Source organism: Magnolia sinica, chromosome 3, assembly GCF_029962835.1.
Source record: "Magnolia sinica isolate HGM2019 chromosome 3, MsV1, whole genome shotgun sequence".
NCBI lineage: Eukaryota > Viridiplantae > Streptophyta > Magnoliopsida > Magnoliales > Magnoliaceae > Magnolia > Magnolia sinica.
The window spans coordinates 123,783,002-123,803,861 of NC_080575.1; the positions used below are offsets into that span (position 1 = coordinate 123,783,002).

General features: G+C 40.9%; 2 protein-coding genes across 2 annotated transcripts; both read left to right on the forward strand.

The window, feature by feature from the left end:
* The first annotated feature begins 1,745 nt into the window (after window positions 1-1,745).
* Window positions 1,746-12,094, forward strand: LOC131241118 (MLO-like protein 12). The gene is made up of 14 exons (XM_058239791.1): window positions 1,746-1,958; window positions 2,093-2,150; window positions 2,270-2,424; window positions 2,841-2,957; window positions 3,985-4,045; window positions 8,221-8,309; window positions 8,858-8,932; window positions 9,017-9,105; window positions 9,424-9,473; window positions 10,397-10,437; window positions 10,729-10,902; window positions 11,376-11,411; window positions 11,520-11,648; window positions 11,738-12,094. Exons 1-14 carry the CDS (start codon window positions 1,830-1,832, stop codon window positions 12,047-12,049), a joined length of 1,515 nt encoding a protein of 504 aa, XP_058095774.1. The 5' UTR covers window positions 1,746-1,829; the 3' UTR covers window positions 12,050-12,094.
* Window positions 12,095-15,581: 3,487 nt separating this feature from the next.
* On the forward strand, window positions 15,582-19,791 carry LOC131241119 (MLO-like protein). The gene is made up of 8 exons (XM_058239792.1): window positions 15,582-15,825; window positions 16,347-16,603; window positions 16,921-16,970; window positions 17,852-17,892; window positions 18,186-18,359; window positions 18,825-18,860; window positions 18,949-19,077; window positions 19,168-19,791. The coding sequence occupies exons 2-8, from the start codon at window positions 16,479-16,481 to the stop codon at window positions 19,477-19,479; spliced, it is 867 nt and encodes a 288-aa protein (XP_058095775.1). The 5' UTR covers window positions 15,582-15,825; window positions 16,347-16,478; the 3' UTR covers window positions 19,480-19,791.
* The last annotated feature ends 1,069 nt before the right edge of the window (window positions 19,792-20,860 follow it).

Here is a 20,860-nt window from a genome sequence, read left to right on the forward strand (position 1 = left end):
CCTTTTCTTTGTTTTCACTTTCTGCCTTGATTAGGTGGTCATCGCCGTATAAGATAGGAGGTTTGCAGATTCAACACGCGTGTGGTACCCATACACATTCACACACCGCACATATCTCACAAGGCAACACGTGTGTGACATGTGACCTTCCCATCAGGTAAGCTACAGTGTTTAGGTCTTCCGGCATAAAAATCGTACTACTTCACAAATCCAAATAAATGAACGGCTAAAAGAAGTTATAACTGAAAATTTACTTTTGTGTGCTATGGTCCACCTGAAGATTGAAATTGTCGGATTTTTCTTTTTTTAGAAATAAGATCTATGAATTATTTCGTAGCTTATGAAAAGTTCAGATCTCACACGTATTTTTCATACTTTCACGTGTGACGTTGCATGGATGTGTGCGACTCTACACGCTTAGGGCCTGTTTGGCCGGACCGACCCCACGGTGTTAGGTGGGATGGGATTCAAAAAACATTATTATTACCCATGGCATGGGCTCTTTCCTGTTACCAAGGGATAATCTTAATACCCTTTTTTGTTTGTAACATGGTGGTACATTGAAAGGATATACCCACCATCATTTGAAACTATTGACAGTAACACAGGTCTTATATCTAAACCGTTCATTTGTTTTGTAACCTCATTTTATGACATGGACCTAAAAATGAGGCAGATCCAAAACTTATGTAGCCCTAAAGAATTTTTCAACGGTAAGTATTCAATCCCCATTACTTTCTATGGAGGGGTGCACTTGAGCTTTAGATCTACCTGATTTTTTGGCCCATGCTCTAAAATGATCTCAAAAAATGGGTGAACGGTGTGGATATAGCCCACACATCATGTTGGAGCCTACACAACTTGCTAACATTGAATGGTATTAGCACGGACCCAAAACAATTCTATCCAGCGTACTTCCAAGCTTTTTTAGTCTTCCCGAACATGGAGTGGAATTGGCGCAGGACCAGTTGCAATTCCATCCCACCTTAGCCCGTCTTATCCAGCGGGCCAAACAGGCCCACATAGAATTACCAAATCCCGCGTGACGATGTCAACGGCGCGTTTAACCAAAAAAAGACTCTGATTCTATCCTCTCATTCCTCCGGAAGCGGATTGGTTGGTGTACGTCACACCAGCTATAGAGCTGCTGTATTGACGTCAGCAAGTTCTGTGGATCTGATCATGAGGTATCTGTTATATCCAAACCGTCTAATCATTTGACGAGATCGTATTAAGGCTTGGTATGAAAAATAAGACAGATATAAATAACAAGTGGACCACAATGAAAAAAGCAGTGGAGGATTGAACGTATACCATTAAAACCCTTTTTACGGTCACAAAAGTTTTGGATCAATATGAAATTTTTTTTCCTATTCATTCAGATCTTTGTGACATTATGAACAGATTAGATGGAAAATAAACCCCGGGGTTGGCCCTACAAATTTTTTAACGGTCAAAATCATTATCTCCGCTGCTATTTGTGGTGTGGTCCAGATGATCTTTAGATATGATTTATTTTTTGAATAATTTTCTATACTGATCTCTAAAAATATATGAACGGTATAGATGTGATAAATACATCACTGTGGGGCCCATGTAACCTTGATCTCCTTTGAACCATTCGTACAACTCGCAGCTCGAGGAGCGCCAGTGCTCGTCTTCGCACGACACGTACCTACAGCATCTAGATAACTGGTGTGTGGTACACCAGCCAATCCGCTTCCCATTCCTCCCACCACCCACCATATAAAAATGCCAAAACCCCAACCTCTTCCTCTTGTAACACTTTCCTTCATCTGAAAGCCCATCCATCCGTCCATCCATAGGCCATGGCTACGACATCCCCACCATTTGTAGCTACCCTCAAAGAAACACCCACATGGGCTGTTGCCACTGTTTGTTGCATCTTGATCACGCTCTCCACCCTTCTGGAACGTTCCATCGACCTCCTAACCAGGGTATGTAATATGCATGGCTGTTCTTGCACGAATCCATCCACCCATACATGTATATTTCGAATACATGACTATCTATGCATGCATGTAGTATGTATGCCATGTAGCCTGAGACATGTTGCTTCTGCATGTGTTAGTTTTTGGAAAGAAGGCGGAGGAAGTCACTCCAACATGCTCTCAACAAAGTTAAGGATGGTAAGAGAAATGATGTCATTCATACAAATTCTCCACGTATGTATCAACAGTCCATCTCAGTTGAAGAATTTCCTTCCATTGTATGTTATTAATGGATGTAATTTTCTTTGTAAATGCAGAGCTGATTCTCTTGGGTTTCATATCTCTATTTCTAACGATTGCACAACAGCCCATCTCAAGGATCTGTATTTCAAGAAGTGTCGGAGAGACCTTCCTTCCATGCGAAGGCCCGCTTCCGACCGATGTTGTGGAGGAGCCCAAATGCAAAATGCAGGTGAGCGAAATGGGGACCAAATGGCTCATCAGGACTGTTCAGTTCATGGGGCCCACCATAGATTGTCCAAGCTTCTTGCAAATGATCCTAACCATTCCACAAACCGTGTTAGAATCTACATCCATTGAAAATGGGTTTAAGCAATTCAATCTTGGTGGGTATAGGCATGGTGTGCTACGTAAAGTAAAGGCAACAGTGGCAACCGTTACCCGTTACGGGGTTACAATGGTTGTAATTGCCATTACAGAAAAAGTCACCTGTAACGGCCGTTACAGCCTCATAACGGCCGTTACTCCCTCAATAAAGGATGTAATACAGCTATACATATATATCTTTCAGATTCTTTTCCAAAAACAAAAAGAGATCTTTGATAGCTTTGATGGAGTAGTTTATGTTTGGTTCGACTTCATGGGCAGGGAAAGCTCTCTCTCATGTCTAGAAACGGAATCAATCAGCTTCACATTTTAATCTTTGTGATGGGCCTTTTTCATGTTCTCTCATGCGTTCTCACACTGGGCCTTGGGATGGCTAAGGTAATTTCCATTTTCCTACTCTTATATATTAATAATTTTTTTTTTTAATTTTAATTATTTTTTTTTTCAATTTTCATGACATCTATGGTCTTTATGAAGTATTTTACTCATTGGACTATCAACGATAAGGACAATGGAAATCAAACAGATGGTTGTACACATACAAACGTTGCATGTTAATTGCCACGCACAACGGTTTATTCCCGACCAGGGTGTCACTACAATTGAACATCCAAGCCCTTGAAAGATGGACCCAACCATGAAATCACCTGGAGTGATGATGGGAACAATCTCACCCCATCGAACCAAACCATCGGCTGTCAATTGATTTTGACGGTGTAGCCCACCTGATAAGTGGACCAACTGCGTTATCACGCCAGGTGATCTTCTTCATGTGGTCCACTTCGTGAACAGATTAGATGTTCTATAAAAGCTATAAGGGGGATAGGAAAGAGGGTGCTGTATGTGAAAGCTGGCGTTCAAGGTTGCATGTGATCATTTCTCAATCAAAGAAATATATAAGTGACCGTTGAGTCAGCCCACAATAAAGAAAGTGGAAAATGAGAAGCTTCTGTCAATTAAAGGAAAGATGGGACGCAGTTTGGCTGGGGACCCTGTCACTAGCTAATGGCTAGTGGACGGTGTTCCGTGGGCCCCACCATGACGTATGTGCCTCATCCACACCGTCCATTCATTTTGCAGATCATTTTATGGTATGATCCCAACAATAAAATAGATTTATATCTCAAGTGGACAACGTCCCAAGAAACAGTGCTGATTGAACGCCCACCATTAAAAACTTCCCGGGGACCACAAGTTTTGTATCAAGCTGATATTGAATTATTATTTTGGCTGGGATTTTGCTTGATTATCAAACCGTTTGTTTCAAATATTTTCCGGGATTTTGCTTGACTCTGAAACCTTTGAAATATTTTAACCCTATTTTGCTTGACTATGGAACCTTCTGTTCTAAATATTTTCTGGGATTTTGCTTGACTATCAAACGTTTTGTTTTAAATATTTTCAGATGAAGAAATGGGAATCTTGGGAAGAAGAGACTAAAACTCTGGAATATGAATTCTCAAATGGTAAGCTTTTGTAATTAGAGATGAATTTCAATACTCAGGCACTTAGAAATTGAATGCATGGCATACAAATAATTCAAAAATAAATAAATCTCCTTTTCATTTAATGATTGAGGATGGAAAATATCCAACGGTCATAGTTCAAAAAACTGTTGTCCACGAATCAGAGGTTAGGATTGTTCAACCTATACGATTTTGGTACTGTGAACTAGAAACAGTGTGTTCGATAATTTAGACCAATTTAAAATTAGTTAACACAAGCCACGTGTGCACTTTTCTTATTGCATGAGTATCAAGCGTCGTACTCCACCAGAGCAACAAATCACTTCCCAATCTTTTAGATGTAATAAGCCCCAGTTCCTACCTTTCCCACGTAGTAACTGTCGTTATACGATACTCGGTGCAGGCTTCTACTGTCGTGAGCTGTATGATCCTTCGCCTGAGTATGTGTACAGTGTACCGAGGTTCGCAAGATGTAAAAGTGAAGTGTCGTTGTTCATTGGTGCAGATCATTAGTTTGTGGGCCCGACAATTAATGCAGAATGCCTTAAAGTCTGCACAACTAGTCACATTTTCGATTCTATGGTCACAATAATCCAATGGTCTGGACCACTCGTCAATGGACTACACCTGTACAAAATATCCACGTCCAGCCACGTGGTGATTTGCACTTGCTGTCATTTGCTGTTTTCTCTTTTTCCAAGCCCTCCTTAGTTCACTCCTTCAAACTTGTCAAGTGCGAGACTGATACACGTGCGTAATATCCAAGCCGTTCATAGGTTGGGTCCCATGGTTAGATGCTTTTGCTCCCAAAACTAGGCTATTCCCATCGTCAGATGGACCAGCCGTTTACAACATAAATGGACGCCTAAAAGTAATTGATACATGACCCATACTGAACATGAATGTGTGGCCCAGGCCACATCCATGATGGGTCCTCTTGTTGTCGTCTAGATCTATCACACGTGTGTCATTTGGTACGTGTGGGAAGTCAGTACGGAGAAATTACAGTTGCGCGAGTTCGCTTCGCATGTCTCCTGCTTTCTTGGAGTCACCAGAAACATCCAATCAGCTTCCCTTCGTATAAGAGCCGCTGGAGGGTAACTTTCACAAACTTAAAGCCACTTGGGTGGAATTTTCATGAGATCCACCACGACCATCAGGTATTGTGACTCATTTCAACCATTGATTTCAAAATTAATGATCATACAACATTAAATTACGCAACACCATGATAAATAGTTGAGATGGAACGCCAACTTATATTCCATCCAATCCGTTCATCTGATGTTACTCATCAGGATGAAGTAGTTATCTAAAAATCATAGCATTCCAAAATTCTAGTAGGCCATACCATGTAAATTTAAAGGTTTTAGGATAGTTCATTTGGGAATGTCCCACTTAAGTGTTGTATCAACCTAATAGTTTAGATCAAGGACTGGTTTTGTACCTGATAGACGGCGTGGATTCCATGCATGTCAAGTCATTTCGCCCACGTCAGTGTGAAAGTAACCCAGCAGATACGATACTACCACAGACAGCAAAGTCTTTCCCTTATAGGGCTTTCAACGGGCCGAGTCTGAGGTAGGCCTCGTCCCGTATTTGAGCCCGGCCCATTGACACTACTGTTCCCTTCGCAGACCGCGTTCTTTGATACTCTGGCAGGGTTATGGATGATACTCAGGGGATGAGAAACTGTAGTTACAGAATGAATTTAGCTTAAATAGAACTTTCTAAACTGTAGCACCCAAATTAGATGTATCCTAAGCCAAACATGAAGCTTACTTGAGTAGACATTCATTGAACGGTTGAAATTAAAAGGATCTCGTATTTCAGCGTATTCGTGTCTTATTCAAAGGTCTGAGTTCGGTATTGTGACTCATTTACGTTGGGTTCACAACTTCAACTTTTAAATTATAGTTAAGCACGTGCCATGTGTACACAATTGTCGGTACCTGTGTATCAACTGCGGCTAGTGCATCAAATGACTCCAAGGGGACGCGGCTGAGCTCCGACCCTATATCCAGCAATGCGTGGGACCCTGACTGTGAGCCAGCGGAGCATGTATTTATGCGGTGCATCTGTTTGTTTGCTGACTCATTTTAAGGTATGAGCTCAAAAATGAAGTAGATACAATTCTCAGGTGGATCACATGTGCATCACATGTAGTGGCCATTGAACTCCCAACATTAAAAACTTAATATGGTCCACGGTAGTGTTTATTTGACATTCGACCTCTTGATGAGGTCAAGAAAACCTCTATGAAGTGAAAACACAAACATCAGCTTAATCCAAAATTTCATGGTCCACAAAAAGTTTTTATTAGTAAGTTACTACATTGATTTTTTAATACAGTGTATTCCATCTAAGGACATGCTTCATTTTTGGGCCCAAGCCATAAAAAGATCTGATAAGTTGGCCCCACCATGGTTAAGTTCTGACTGCACGGTTGCAGCCAAGTAGCTTTCCATCGATGGTTGCCAACTATTGCCAGCACATGAAATGACTCCTCTTTTGTGGACGTTTGCATGCGGATCAACCAGTGCCAGCGCATCAATTGACTCTTCTTTATAGCATGTTGCCTTTTTTGAAAATGATACAAATTTATTTCCTTGCACCTGACGTGGTAATGTTTGATTGGGTTGTCGGCCATTAGGGTCAAGAAAACATGCTTTATAAGGGTATCTTTGATCCTGCCCGTCTAATCAAATGACGTAAGGTCTAATCAACTTAAGCCTATGGGGAAAAGAACTTTATCATATTTGTCTAAAAAAGAAGACGCATTAACTGCTACTTTTGGAACGTGAATTGGGTAATGCCATAAAACTCAATCTTGACTTGACGAGGCCTAATTTTATTGGACGATATATGCCATTAGAAATATAACCAAGTTAGCCAATAATTTTCAACAAGGCATGTTTTGACTTTTGAAAATCATTGCATCCATTTTGACCGATCATTTTAGGGCATGAGCTTGAGAAGGAGGCAGATCCAATGTTCAAGTGGACCACATGGTGAGAATTAAACGCCCACCATTAAAAACTTCTTGGGAGCTTCAGAAGTTTTGATCAAGCTAATATTTGTGTCCATGTGTGATGCTATGAACGGATGGGATGGCAATTAAACACCATGGTGCGCCGTGCAAAGTTTTAAACGGTAGGCATCATTATCACCACTAATTCTTTGGGTGAGATCCATTTTGAGCCTTGGATTAGCCTCCTTCTTGGGCTCATACCTAAAATGATATGTTAAAATGATTGAATGGTGTGGATAAAACACATACATCATGATGGGCTCCATAGAGCCCCTGCCAGGACCGAGTCTGCAGTTGAAGGGCAGGAAGTGGTCCGCCTCCTTTGTTTAATGGTCCTGGTAGCTTTATAGTGTTGGTGAAGTATCGACGACCTGAAGTTAGCTAGGCAGCGAGTAAAATACGGACTCTGTGGTCCACCATGCTGTGAGTGTGACGTCCACTCCTTTTACTAAACAGTAGTAAAATAAAATCCTTTCTCAAACCTGACCTGATCCAACCCAGCCCATTGAATTGTAAATGGGTCTGGCTCAACCAAATTGACGAAACTGACCCAACCCAGTTTTAAAAATAGAATATGACACAAAGGCTCCGTGCAACCTACTCTAAACAATGGACATGCATATACATGAAATAAATATCTATACTATTCTTCTTTATTTTGTTTTGTTGCTTGGGTTGGGCCAGCTCCAGTCATTTGGCTCAACTCATTGATAATTTATACCGGCATGTTAATTTGGATAAGTTTTATGTTATGTATAGCCACCACACGTTAAGCATGTAAGGCCCGTTTGGCCAGGTGGATTGGAAGGGATTGAATGGTATTAGGGTGGATGGCATGGATTTCAAGGTAATGATGGTGTTGTCAGTGGATTGTCTTTAGATCCATCGGATTGCTATATCCCGGTATTGCTATATCGAGTCTATTTGGCTCGCCCGGCCAATCTCGGGATTAAACCTTCCCATCCCTTCATCCCTGAAACCAAACACGTCCCAGGCAAATTTGAACGGATTAGGGTGGCTTAGATGGGATTTAAAGGTAATGATGGTGTTGTCAGTGGATTGTCTTAAGATCAATGGGATTGCTTGGTTATTGTTTCTGCATTTTGTGGTTTTGGTAAGAAACTAAATCAAAAGACAATTTCAGATCCGAGGCGATTCAGGTTCACCAGCCAAACGTCATTTGGAAGGCGACATTTGAAGTTCTGGAGCGACCGACCTCTCCTTCTTTGGCCTGTTAGTTCTCTACCAAATAACCTTACAACACCAACCTCTTTCTCATATCCAAGATTTTTTTATTCAGCCACTCGACTGGACTTAGTTCGTGTTTGATTCAAGTCATGACTTGTCCAAGTCAAGAGAAAATCGCCCCCACCCTCCCGTGTGGGGCCCACCATTATATAATAAATGATATCTAATCTGTCCATCATATTCATGTGGGGCCCACCATTATATTATAAATGATATCTAATCTATCCATCACATTCCTCTACTATAAATATTGGACACCCAAGAATTAAGCTGATGGATGGGAGAACCTTTAAAAAAACTCCATAGTCACATGGCGGGCCACTTGATGGATAGATCAGTCTGATTTTTGGCATGTCACATTAATGTGTGGGATGACAATTTATCACTACTAAAGTAGGCCCCACGTATCTACAACAGATCTGTAAAACCACTGGGGGAATTGGCAATAATCCAAACGATAGGGGAGGTTTTTATAATTATTCAAAAAAAAATTCAATCTATCATCTTACGTTAACATCATTACTTAATTGCAGGTTTCTTTCCTTCGACTCTTCGTGGGTTCTGTCTCTAGAACCGATTATCTCACTCTACGCAATGGGTTCATAGCGGTATGTCTGTGGCCCACCCAACATATGTTACAAACCCATCTGTGCCGTTGATGAACATAATGATTTTTTTTCTTGATCTCATAGGCCCATCTTTCACAAGGTAGCAAGTTCGACTTCCAAAAGTTTCTTAGGAGAGCTTTGGATAAAGATTTCGCCGTGGTCGTTGGAATCAGGTAATCATCAATCAACTAAATAAAAACAGGTGGGGCATGGTTCGTTAATCAAGACCATTAGTATGTTGCATCCATCGGTAGATGGGCCATGCACCAAAAGTTCGCCTTGATGGGACACTCTTTCTCGTTAGATATGAGGCTAACAAATAGACGGTTAAAAAGAGAAATCCGTGTGCCTGGATTAAAGTGCCATTGGGTCCACATTTCAAAATTGAGAACTGACTATGGTATGAAAAGACTATATAAATCCTCACCGTTGATTTCTTGCTTGAAACTAAAAACTAATGAATCTGATTCGTTGATTTCTGTTTTGTGCAGTCTTTGGATCTGGATCTTCTCAACATTTTTCCTATTCTTCAATGCCCACAGTAATGTGTTATTTTTTATGTCTTACTAACATAAGCTCTTTAGTAGGAGTAGCAATGGGCCTGCTGGCCCACGAGTGCCTCCACGGCACAATATAAGTTGTGCTTGGGTCAGGTCAGGATTATCTTGAGCCCGATCCTTACCAAACGGGTTAAAGAATTCTTCCCAGAACCCAACCTGTGACCCATTACCCTATGGCCCAAGCCCAACTAGACCCATTTAATATTAATTGAACTAGGGCTTGACTAACCCGATCTGACCTGGCACAACCACACTCCGGTGGGCTAAGTTACGCTATCCCAACCCATTTAGTGAATACATACAAACATGCACCTATATCAAGTTGTTTCTGAGTTTTGAGCTGGGTCAGGTCAGGTCAGGTCATTAGACCCGAATTCATAACTTATATAGGAATGTTGGGTTGGGTAGGGTTCAAACTAATTTCAACACATTTACTTAAGCAGGCCACATTTTCTAACCATAGCTAAAACCAAGTCGGGCCAGTTTACACGGGTCGACCGGACCATGACCCGAGACTAAGACATGGCCGGTGTGAACGGGTGAGCCTGGCTTGACTATTTATGTCGAGATTACTAATCCGTTCGGGCTGGGGTGACACTGACCTGACCTGCGCCTGGCTCAGCAAGTGGCCCATCCGACTTTTAATCAAGCTGCGGGGTCCAGTGTATACCATTCCGAACACGCTATTGACTCTTTGGTGAATGTGTTGATCGATTGTCATAAATCTCGGATCAGTCGTCCATCAGTTAGACGGTCCAGATCCATTGCTGAAATGCACCAATTAAGGATTTGTACAGTTGATATCATTTAAATAATGGCAATGGGCCCACCTTAATTCCCAAGCATTGAAATAATTGCTACACTTATTCGGGAAAGCTTATATAATTTGGTAATTTTTGTGCAGAATTTTATAACTACTTATGGCTGCCGTTTATTCCTTTGGTGGTAAGTCCTGAACCGTACTTACTATAAATTTATAGTACAACCATCACGGCTCATGGTCCAGACATCTGAACCGTTGATTGGTGGACCCCGACATGGATGGAGATCCAAGCCATCTGATGATTCAAATGAAGGCATTGCTTCACTTGTCCGGTCGAGGATATTGTTGGGACAGGCTTCACCCACAAGGGCACCCCATCACATCAACGGTCAGAAATGATCGAACCATGGGCCATCCCCACGTACAAAATAAGGGAAGTGTGTACCCAAGATTTTTATTTATTTATTTTGCAGATGGTTTTAACGGTAGGGACCAAATTGCAAGTAATTATAACGAAGATGTGTTTAGTGAGTCGCAACGAATCGGTTGTGGTTCGTGGAATATTGCTTGTGAAGCCCAGTGACCATTTTTTCTGGTTTGGTCGGCCCCACCTCCTCCTCCATATCATCCATCTTATCCTTTTCCAGGTAAAAAACACACCATTTTGTGGTGATCGTGTTAGTGGGGCCCACCACCTCATTATATATTTTCCTAGTTTGCGGTCCACACCTTTCTAGTTGGTGGTGCACCCCACCATCTCATCTCCATTATTTTATCATCTCAAACTTGTGTTAGTATATAATAGAGTACCTGTCCATTATTATACTTGGGCCTGATAATGGTCCGAGACGGGCTAAGCCCGGCCCATTGCAACCCAGAATCATACTGTTATAGAGCCGAAATTCCACCCTGCACGTGGGTATTAGGGACGGTGGATTTGGACCGTCCAATATATGGGCCGTACAATGGACGGTCCATGGCTCCACAACCACACCAAATTGGTGGGTCCCCAATTTAGACGGTCCCCACCATCTATCCTGCCACATGCATGGTGGAGGGCTATCAAATCATTTCCCTAATGTTTTTTTTTACTTCATATGATGTTTCATGTACATTGCAGAACTCTTTTCAACTGGCATTCTTCATATGGACGTGGGTAAGTACATGAACTTTCAAAAAATAAAAATAAAAAATGAAAATGTACTCAATGATTACCCGCCAAAACCAATAGCTAAAAACAGTTTCATTTCCTTGCAATACACAGAGTAAGTTCGGACTGCGGTCATGCTTCCATAGGGAAACTGAAGACATCGTAATAAGAATCGCTATGAGTGTATTGGTACAGCTCCTCATTGGCTATGTAATCTTACCACTATATGGGCTAGTCACACAGGTAAGAAAAAAACACCCGTAACGTATCGATTTTAATCCATATTACACTATTTTCCATGTCTTCTTAATTGATACTCTTGCTTGCACTAGATGGGATCGACGATGAACAAGATGGTATTCACAGAACGTGTCTCGATGGGTCTAAAGAACTGGCATGCCTTGGCAAAACGAAAATTGGGCACGGATAGACCTAGTCTGACCGGTTCGCCGCGACCAGTGGGACAATCACCTTCTCAGGCAACGGAGACTTTATCGACTAATACACATGAGTTGGAACGTACAGATACGGAACATCCAGAGACGGTTGTTGGATCCATGGCTATTGAAATAATGGAAGTAGAGAGTACCAAGCCTAGTAGCAGCACGAAAGGTGGTGGTGGAGAGATTTCTTTTAGGTGGTGAAATTGGCTGAGGTTGAGCTTCCGTTCATGTTGGGAGGCTGAGAAATTGTGAATTCTTAATGGAAATGAGAGATTCCCAGATGTGATTTTAAACTAATGTTCTGAATCTTCTCAACGACCGAGATCCACACCATGTATTTTTGTTCAGAGACTCTTCAAGGATAGGATGTGGACAACAAAAATGATGAGAATTTATGTAAGAATGGGTGAGATTCCATGTAAATGTATGATAAATTTTTATTTTTATTTTTGTTTACAAAAGGAGGATTATAAAATGGAAAATAGAGTATATTTGTGATGTTTGGGTCCTGGAAATGTCATTACATCGATTGAAAATGGCTCTCCATGGGACTAAGATGCCTTGGAAGTTGCAAGCTGGCCTCTCCCTTAAGAATTTAAAATGGCTCTTTCTGTGGAGATGGATTCCAAACTAAAAACCAAGTCCAAGTATACTTCCAAGGGCCCACACGAGAGATGCTGGGGGGCCTTGCACAAAACCTTAGGATCTAGCCTCCCAAAACAAACCAGAATTATGGAATAATAAAACAATGAAATAAATTGAAGTATAAACCACACCACATAAGAGATTTTTACGTGGAAAATCCTCAAAGAGGTAAAAACCACGGGACCTTGTCCAGATCAACAATCCACTATAAAGTAGAACGTTACAACCTTCTTCACTCATGCAGGCGTGAATAAACAATAAGAGAATAAAAGAAAAATGGAAAGATCTCACCGATTACGAGGACATATAAGCACTGAGATGTTGATTGCACAGTAAATCACCTCCTACGAGCATAACCTCCCTTCTAAAAGTTTCCTCTCTCTTTCTCTCTCTCACACCTTTGATAGCCCTAAACTCTTTAACAAACCCTTGTAAAGCTTTAAAAAATTCTCTTGCATTACCTAGAAAAGCCCTAGGCACCCCTATTTATAGTTTAGGAAACTCCATTCCGCATTTTGTTGCAAAAGGCTTCAGATTTCCGTAGTCCGCATAAGATCCGAACTTAAATCTGCGTAAGTTCGACTGGTCGAGCCGAGTCCTCATCCCGTATTTGAGCCCGGCCCATTGACACTACTATTCCCTTCGCAGACCGCGGTCTTTGATACTCTAACAGGATTATGGATGATACTTAGGGGATGAGAAACTGTAGTTACAGAATGAAGTTAGCTTAAATAGAACTTTCTAAACTGTAGCACCCAATTTAGATGTATCCTAAGCCAAACATGAAGCTTACTTGAGTAGACATTCATTGAACGGTTGAAATTAAAAAGATCTCCTATTTCAGTGTATTCGTGTCTTATTCAAGGGTCTGAGTTTCGGTATTGTGACTCATTTACGTTGGGTTCACAACTTCAACTTTTTAATTATAGTTAGCATGTGCCATGTGTACACAATTCTCGGTACCTGTGTATCAGCTGCGGCTAGTGCATCAAATGACTCCAAGGGGACGCGGCTGAGCTCTTACCCTATATCCAGCAATATGTGGGACCCTGACTGTGAGCCAGGGGAGCTTATATTTACGACATGCATATGTTTGCTAACTTATTTTAATGTATGAGCCCAAAAATGAAGTAAATACAAATCTCAGGTGGACGACATCACGTGGAATAGTAGCCATTGAGCTCCCAACATTAAAAACTTATTATGATCCACAGTAATGTTAATTTGACAGTCAACCTCTTGATGAGGTCAAGAAGACCTTGATGAAGTGAAAACACAAACATCAGCTTGATCCAAAACTTTCATGGTCCACAAAAAGTTTTTAATGGTAATTCATTACATTTTATTCTTTTATTTTTTTAAAATACAGTGTACTCCATTTAAGATTTAGACATGCTTCATTTTTGGGCCCATACCATAAAATGATCTGATAAGTTGGCCCACCATGGTTAAGTACTGACCACACAGTCGCAGCCAAGTAGCTTCCTATCGATTGTTGCCAACTATTGCCCGCACATGAAATGACTCCTCTTTTGTGGACGTTTGCATGGGGATCAACCAGTACCAGCGCATCAATTAACCCTTCTTTATAGCATGTTGCCTTTTTTGAAAACGGATACAAACTGGTTACTTCCTTACACCTGACATGGTAATATTTGATTGGGTTGTTTGCCATTAGGGTCAAGAAAGCAAAAACATGCTTTGTATGGGTATCTTTTTTCTTGCAGTCTAATCAAATCTCGTGAGGTCTAATCAACTTAAGCCCATGGGAAAAGAACTTTAACCTGTTTATCTAAAAGAGAAGACATGATCTCATTAACTGCTACTTTTGGAACGTGAATTGGGTAATGCCATAAAGCTCATTCTTAACTTGACGTGGCATAATTTTATTGGATGATATATGCCATTAGAAATATAACAAGTTAGTCAACAATTTTCAACAAAGCAAGTTTTCACTTTTGAAAACCATAGTGATGCATGTGTTTTATCATGCTGTGCATCCATTTTGACCGATCATTTTAGGGCATAAGCTTGAGAAGGAGGCAGATCCAATGTTCAAGTGGACCACATAGTAAGAATTAAACGCCCACCATTAAAAACTTCTTGGGAGCTTCAGAAGTTTTGATCAAGCTAATATTTGTGTCCATGCATGTGAGTTATGAGTGGATGGGATGGCAATTAAACACAATGGTGCGCCGTGCAAAGTTTTAAACGGTAGGCATCATTATCACTACTAATTCTTTGGGTGAGGTGCACTTTGAGCCTTGGATTAGCCTCCTTCTTGGGCTCATGGCTAAAATGATATGTTTAAATGAATGAACAGTGTGGATAAAACACATACATCTTGATGAGCTCTATGGAGCCCCTGCCAGGACCGAGTCTGTGGTTGAAGGGCAGGAAGCGGTCCGCCTCCTTTGTTTAATGGTCTTGGTAGCTTTTTAGGGTCGGTGAAGTGTCAACGTCCTGAAGTTAGCTAGGCAGCGAGTAAAATATCGGACTCTGTGGTCCAACATGCTGTGAGTGTGACGTCCACTCATTTTACTAAACAGTAGTAAAATAAAATCCTTTATCAATCCCGACCTGATCCAACCCAGCCCATTTAATTGTAAATGGGTCTGGCACAACCAAATTGACGAAACTCCTGTGACCCAACCCAGTTTTAAAATTAGAATATGACACAAAGGCTCCATACAACCTACTCTAAACAATGGACATGCATATACATGCAATAAATATCTATACTATTCTTCTTTATTTTGTTTTGTTGCTTGGGTTGGGCCAGCTCCAGTCATTTGGCTCAACTCATTGTTAATTTGGATAAGTTTTATGTTATGTATAGCCACCACATGTTAAGCATGTAAGCAAATCAAAAACCATTCAAACACGTGATAGAAAAAAGAAAAAAGAAATTTTTGAATGTTTACTACATATAAAGTGCTTACATGCATTAATATCAAAATTCTTGAAAGTAGAAATTAAGCCACAATCAAGTAGTACTTTCATCCCGCACTCACCCAGAAGACCTAGCTATGCATGCCACAAACGCACTGATGTAGAATCCACTCTAACCATTGCTATAGTGGGCTACACTTCATGTCCAACCATCTCCACAAGTGAGCCCTACGCAAGATAAGGGCGTCTCAGTAGGTCAAAGTGTAATCCATTATATGTGGTAACCTTGCTTGGTCATTGTTTTTGCATTTTGTGGTTTTGGTAAGAGACTAAATCAAAAGACAATTTCAGATCCGAGGCGATTCAGGTTCACCAGCCAAACGTCATTTGGAAGGCAACATTTGAAGTTCGGGAGCGACCGACCTCTCCTTCTTTGGCCTGTTCGTTCTCTGCCAAATAACCTTACAACACCAGCCTCTTTCTCATATCCATGATTTTTTGACTCAGCCACTCGACTGGACTTAGTTCGTGTTAGATTCAAGTCATGACTTGTCCAAGTCAAGAGCCCCCGCCCTCCCGTGTCCGGCCCACCATTATATAATAAATGATATCCAATCTGTACATCATATTCATGTGGGGCCCACCATTATATTATAAATGATATCTAATCTGTAAATATTGGACACCCAAGAATTAAGCTGATGGATGGGAGAACCTTTAAAAAAACTCCAAATTCACATGGTGAGCCACTTGATGGATGGATCAGTCTGATTTTTGGCATGTCACATTAATGTGTGGGATGACAATTTATCACTACTAAAGTAGGCCCCACGTATCTACAACAGATCTGTAAAACTGCTGGGGGAATTGGCAATAATCCAAACCAGGGTGGAGGTTTTTATAATTATTCAAAAAATAATTCAATCTATCATCTTACGTTAACATCATTACTTAATTGCAGGTTTCTTTCCTTCGACTCTTCGTGGGTTCAGTCTCTAGAACCGATTATCTCACTCTACGCAATGGGTTCATAGCGGTATGTCTGTGGCCCGTGGCCCACCCAACATATGTTACAAACCCATCTGTGCCGTTGATGAACATAATGATTTTTTTTTTCTTGATCTCATTGGCCCATCTTTCACAAGGTAGCAAGTTCGACTTCCAAAAGTTTCTTAGGAGAGCTTTGGATAAAGATTTCGCCATGGTCGTTGGAATCAGGTAATCATCAATCAACTAAATAAAAAAAGGTGGGGCATGGTTCGTTAATCCAGACCATTAGTTTTTCCATCCATCTGTAGATGGACCATGCACCAAAAGTTCGCCTTGATGGGGTACTCTTTCTCGTTAGACATAAGGCTAACAAATAGACGGTTAAAAAGAGAAACCCGTGTGCCTGGATTAAAATGCAATGGGGTCCACATTTCAAAATTGATAACTGACTATGGTATGAAAAGACTATATAAATCCTCACCGTTGATTTCTTGCTTGAAAATAAAAACTAATGAATCTGATTCGTTGATTTCTGTTTTGTGCAGTCTTTGGATCTGGATCTTCTCAACATTTTTCCTATTCTTCAATGCCCACAGTAATGTGTTATTTTTTATATCTTACTAACATAAGCTCTTTAGTAGGAGTAGCAATGGGCCTGCTGGCCCACGAGTGCCTCCACGGCCCAATATAAGTTGTGCTTGGGTCAGGTCAGGATTATCTTGAGCCCGATCCTTACCAAACGGGTTTAAGAATTCTTCCCAGAACCCAACCTGTGACCCCTTACCCTATGGCCCAATCCCAACCGGACCCATTTAATATTAATTGAACTAGGGCTTGACTAACCCGATCTGACCTGGCACAACCACACCCAACCCATTTAGTGAATACATACAAACATGCACCTATATCAAGCTGTTTCAGGTCAGGTCAGGTCATTAGACCCGAATTCATAACTTATATAGGAATGTTGGGTTGGGTAGGGTTCAAACTAATCTCAACACATTTACTTAAGCAGGCCACATTTTCTAACCATAGCTAAAACCAAGTCGGGCCAGTTTACACGGGTTGACTAGACCATGACCTGAGACTGAGACATGGCCGGTGTGAACGGGTGAGCCTGGCTTGACTATTTATGTCGAGATTACTAATCCGTTCGGGCTGGGGTGACACTGACCTGACCTGCGCCTGGCTCAGCAAGTGGTCCGTCCGACTTTTAATCAAGCTGAGGGGTCCAGTGTATACCATTCCGAACACGCTATTGACTCTTTGGTGAATGTGTTGATCGATTGTCATAAATCTTGGATCAGTCGTCCACCAGTTAGACGGTCCAGATCCATTGCTGAAATGCACCAATTAAGGATTTTTAGAGTTGATATCATTTAAATAATGGCAACGGGCCCGCCTTAATTCCCAAGCATTGAAATAATTGCTACACTTATTCGGGAAAGCTTACATAATTTGGTAATTTTTGTGCAGAATTTTATAACTACTTATGGCTGCCGTTTATTCCTTTGGTGGTAAGTCCTGAACCGTACTTACTATAAATTTATAGTGCAATCATCACGGCTCATGGTCCAGACATCTGAACCGTTGATTGGTGGACCCCTGACATGGATGGAGATCCAAGCCATCTGATGATTCAAATGAAGGCATTGCTTCACTTGTCCGGTCGAGGATATTGTTGGGACAGGCTTCACCCACAAGGGCACCCCATCACATCAACGGTCAGAAATGATCGAAACATGGGCCATCCCCACGTATAAAATAAGGGAAGTGTGTGACCGAAGATTTTTATTTATTTATTTTGCAGATGGTTTTAGCGGTAGGGACCAAATTGCAAGTAATTATAACGAATATGTGTTTAGTGAGTCGCAACGAATCGGTTGTGGTTCGTGGAATATTGCTTGTGAAGCCCAGTGACCATTTTTTCTGGTTTGGTCGGCCCCACCTCCTCCTCCATATCATCCATCTTATCCTTTTCCAGGTAAAAAACACACCATTTTGTGGTGATCGTGTTAGTGGGGCCCACCACCTGATTATATATTTTCCTAGTTTGCGGTCCACACCTTTCTAGTTGGTGGTGCACCCCACCATCTCATCACCACTATTTTATCATCTCAAACTTGTGTTAGTATGTAATAGAGTACTGTCCAATATTTTACTTGGGCCTATTTATGGGCCGATACGGGGCATGCCCATTGCAAACCTAAATCATGCTGTTATTGAGCCGAAATTCCACCCTGCACGTAGGTATTAAGGACGGTGGATTTGGACCGTCCAACACATGGGCCGTACAATGGACGGTCCATGGCTCCACAACCACACCAAATTGGTGGGTCCCCAATTTAGACGGTCCCCACCATCTATCCTGCCACATGCATGGTGGAGGGCTATCAAATCATTTCCCTAATGTTTTTGTACCTCATATGATGTTTCATGTACATTGCAGAACTCCTTTCAACTGGCATTCTTCACATGGACGTGGGTAAGTACATGAACTTCAAAAAAAAAAAAAAATCTACTCACGCCAAAACCAATAGCTAAAAACAATTTCATTTCCTTGCAATACACAGTGTAAGTTCGGATTGCGGTCATGCTTCCATCGTGAAACTGAAGACATCATTATAAGAATCGCATTGAGTGTATTGGTTCAGCTCCTCATCGGCTATGTAATCTTACCACTATATGGACTAGTCAAACAGGTAAGAAAAAAAACACCCGAAACGAATTGATTTTAATCCAATTTACACTATTTTCCATGACTTCTTAATTGATACTCTTGCTTGCATTAGATGGGATCGACGATGAACAAGATGGTATTCACAGAACGTGTCTCGATGGGTCTAAAGAACTGGCATGCCTTGGCAAAACGAAAATTGGGCACGGATAGACCTACTCCGACCGGTTCGCCGCGACCGGCGGGACAATCACCTTCTCAAGCGATGGAGACTTTATTGACTAATACACATGAGTTGGAACGTACGGATATGGAACATCCGGAGACGGATGTTGGATCCATGGCTATTGAAATAATGGAAGTAGAGAGGACCAAGCCTAGTAGCAGCACGAAAGGTTGTGGTGGAGAGATTTCTCTTAGGTGGTGAAATTGGCTGAGGTTGGGCTTCTGTTCAGGCTGGGAGGTTGAGAACAAAAAAGGTTGGGAGGTTGAGAAATTGTGAATTCTCAATGGAAATGAGAGATTTCCAGATGTGATTGTAAACTAATGTTCTGAATCTTCTCGACGACCGAGATCCACACCATGTATTTTTGTTCAGGGATTCTTCAAGGATAGGACGTGGACAACAAAAATGATGAGAATTTATGTAAGAATGGGTGAGATTCCATATAAATGTATGATTTTTTTTTTTGGTTAACAAAAGGAGGATTATAAAATTGAAAATAGAGTATATTTGCGATGTTTGGGTCCTGGAAATGTCATTACATCGATTGAAAATGGCTCTCCATGGGACTAAGTTGCCTTGGAAGTTGCAAGCTAGCCTCTCCCTTAAGAATTTAAAATGGCTCTTTTTGTGGAGATGGATTCCAAACTAAAAACCAAGTCCAAGTACTTCCAAGGGCCCACACGAGAGAGAACTTGCATGTACCTATGGATTCCATTTCTGTACAACTAATTTTCAGACACAACCCTTGGAGAGAGAAAAGATTTGTTTTTCAAACCTAATAAAAAGTACTTTTCTTTTTTGCAAACTGCAATAGCTAACATTGTGCCATTTCAATGCCCATCAGGAGAAATGGGTGTATAAAAATTGATAAGGGCATATGTGAACATTTGGCATGGTGCATGTGTAGTTGAAACAAGAAAGGAAGTGATCATTGTCTTCTTGCTCTAAGATATTACTTAAGGGGTCATTTAGATGCCTCTAAGTGACTTAAGTGGTAAATGATTTACAAGTGTAAATAATAAACAGCCTGCCATGTTTGGATGTAAGTTGTAAATGATTCTATGTAACTGAAATCACAGTTTTTTGCCAATATATGAAATAGGGTTGAAAGCTTTGTAAATCATTTATAGGCATTTTTCAGCATCCATACACAGGCTATTAACTATACCTGTAAAAATATTTATAGACTATAAATTATTTTCACTGTAAAAATATTTATAGTTAACCTCACTTACAGGCATCCAAATGACTCCTAAATCTGTGAAGAATATTGAATACACAAGGGGAAAAAATACCTTGAAGAGAATACATTGTTGAGACTAATGAACAAAGTATATTTATATTGTATCTTAAATTTATATTAGCCTTAAACTTTAAATTTGTAATTTTTTCACAATAGTTAGCTTCTCTATAATTAAATTTCCTAAAGATTGTAAACAACTTCTGCAACTAACCTAGTGATTGTCACGACCCGGCACTGTTGAGATGAGATAGAAAATACTCTCATCTCAAAGTTTATTTGGCAGCACACCGGTTGGATGAGGTGTTAATTACGATATGGATCTCTTGTGGACCACCACCT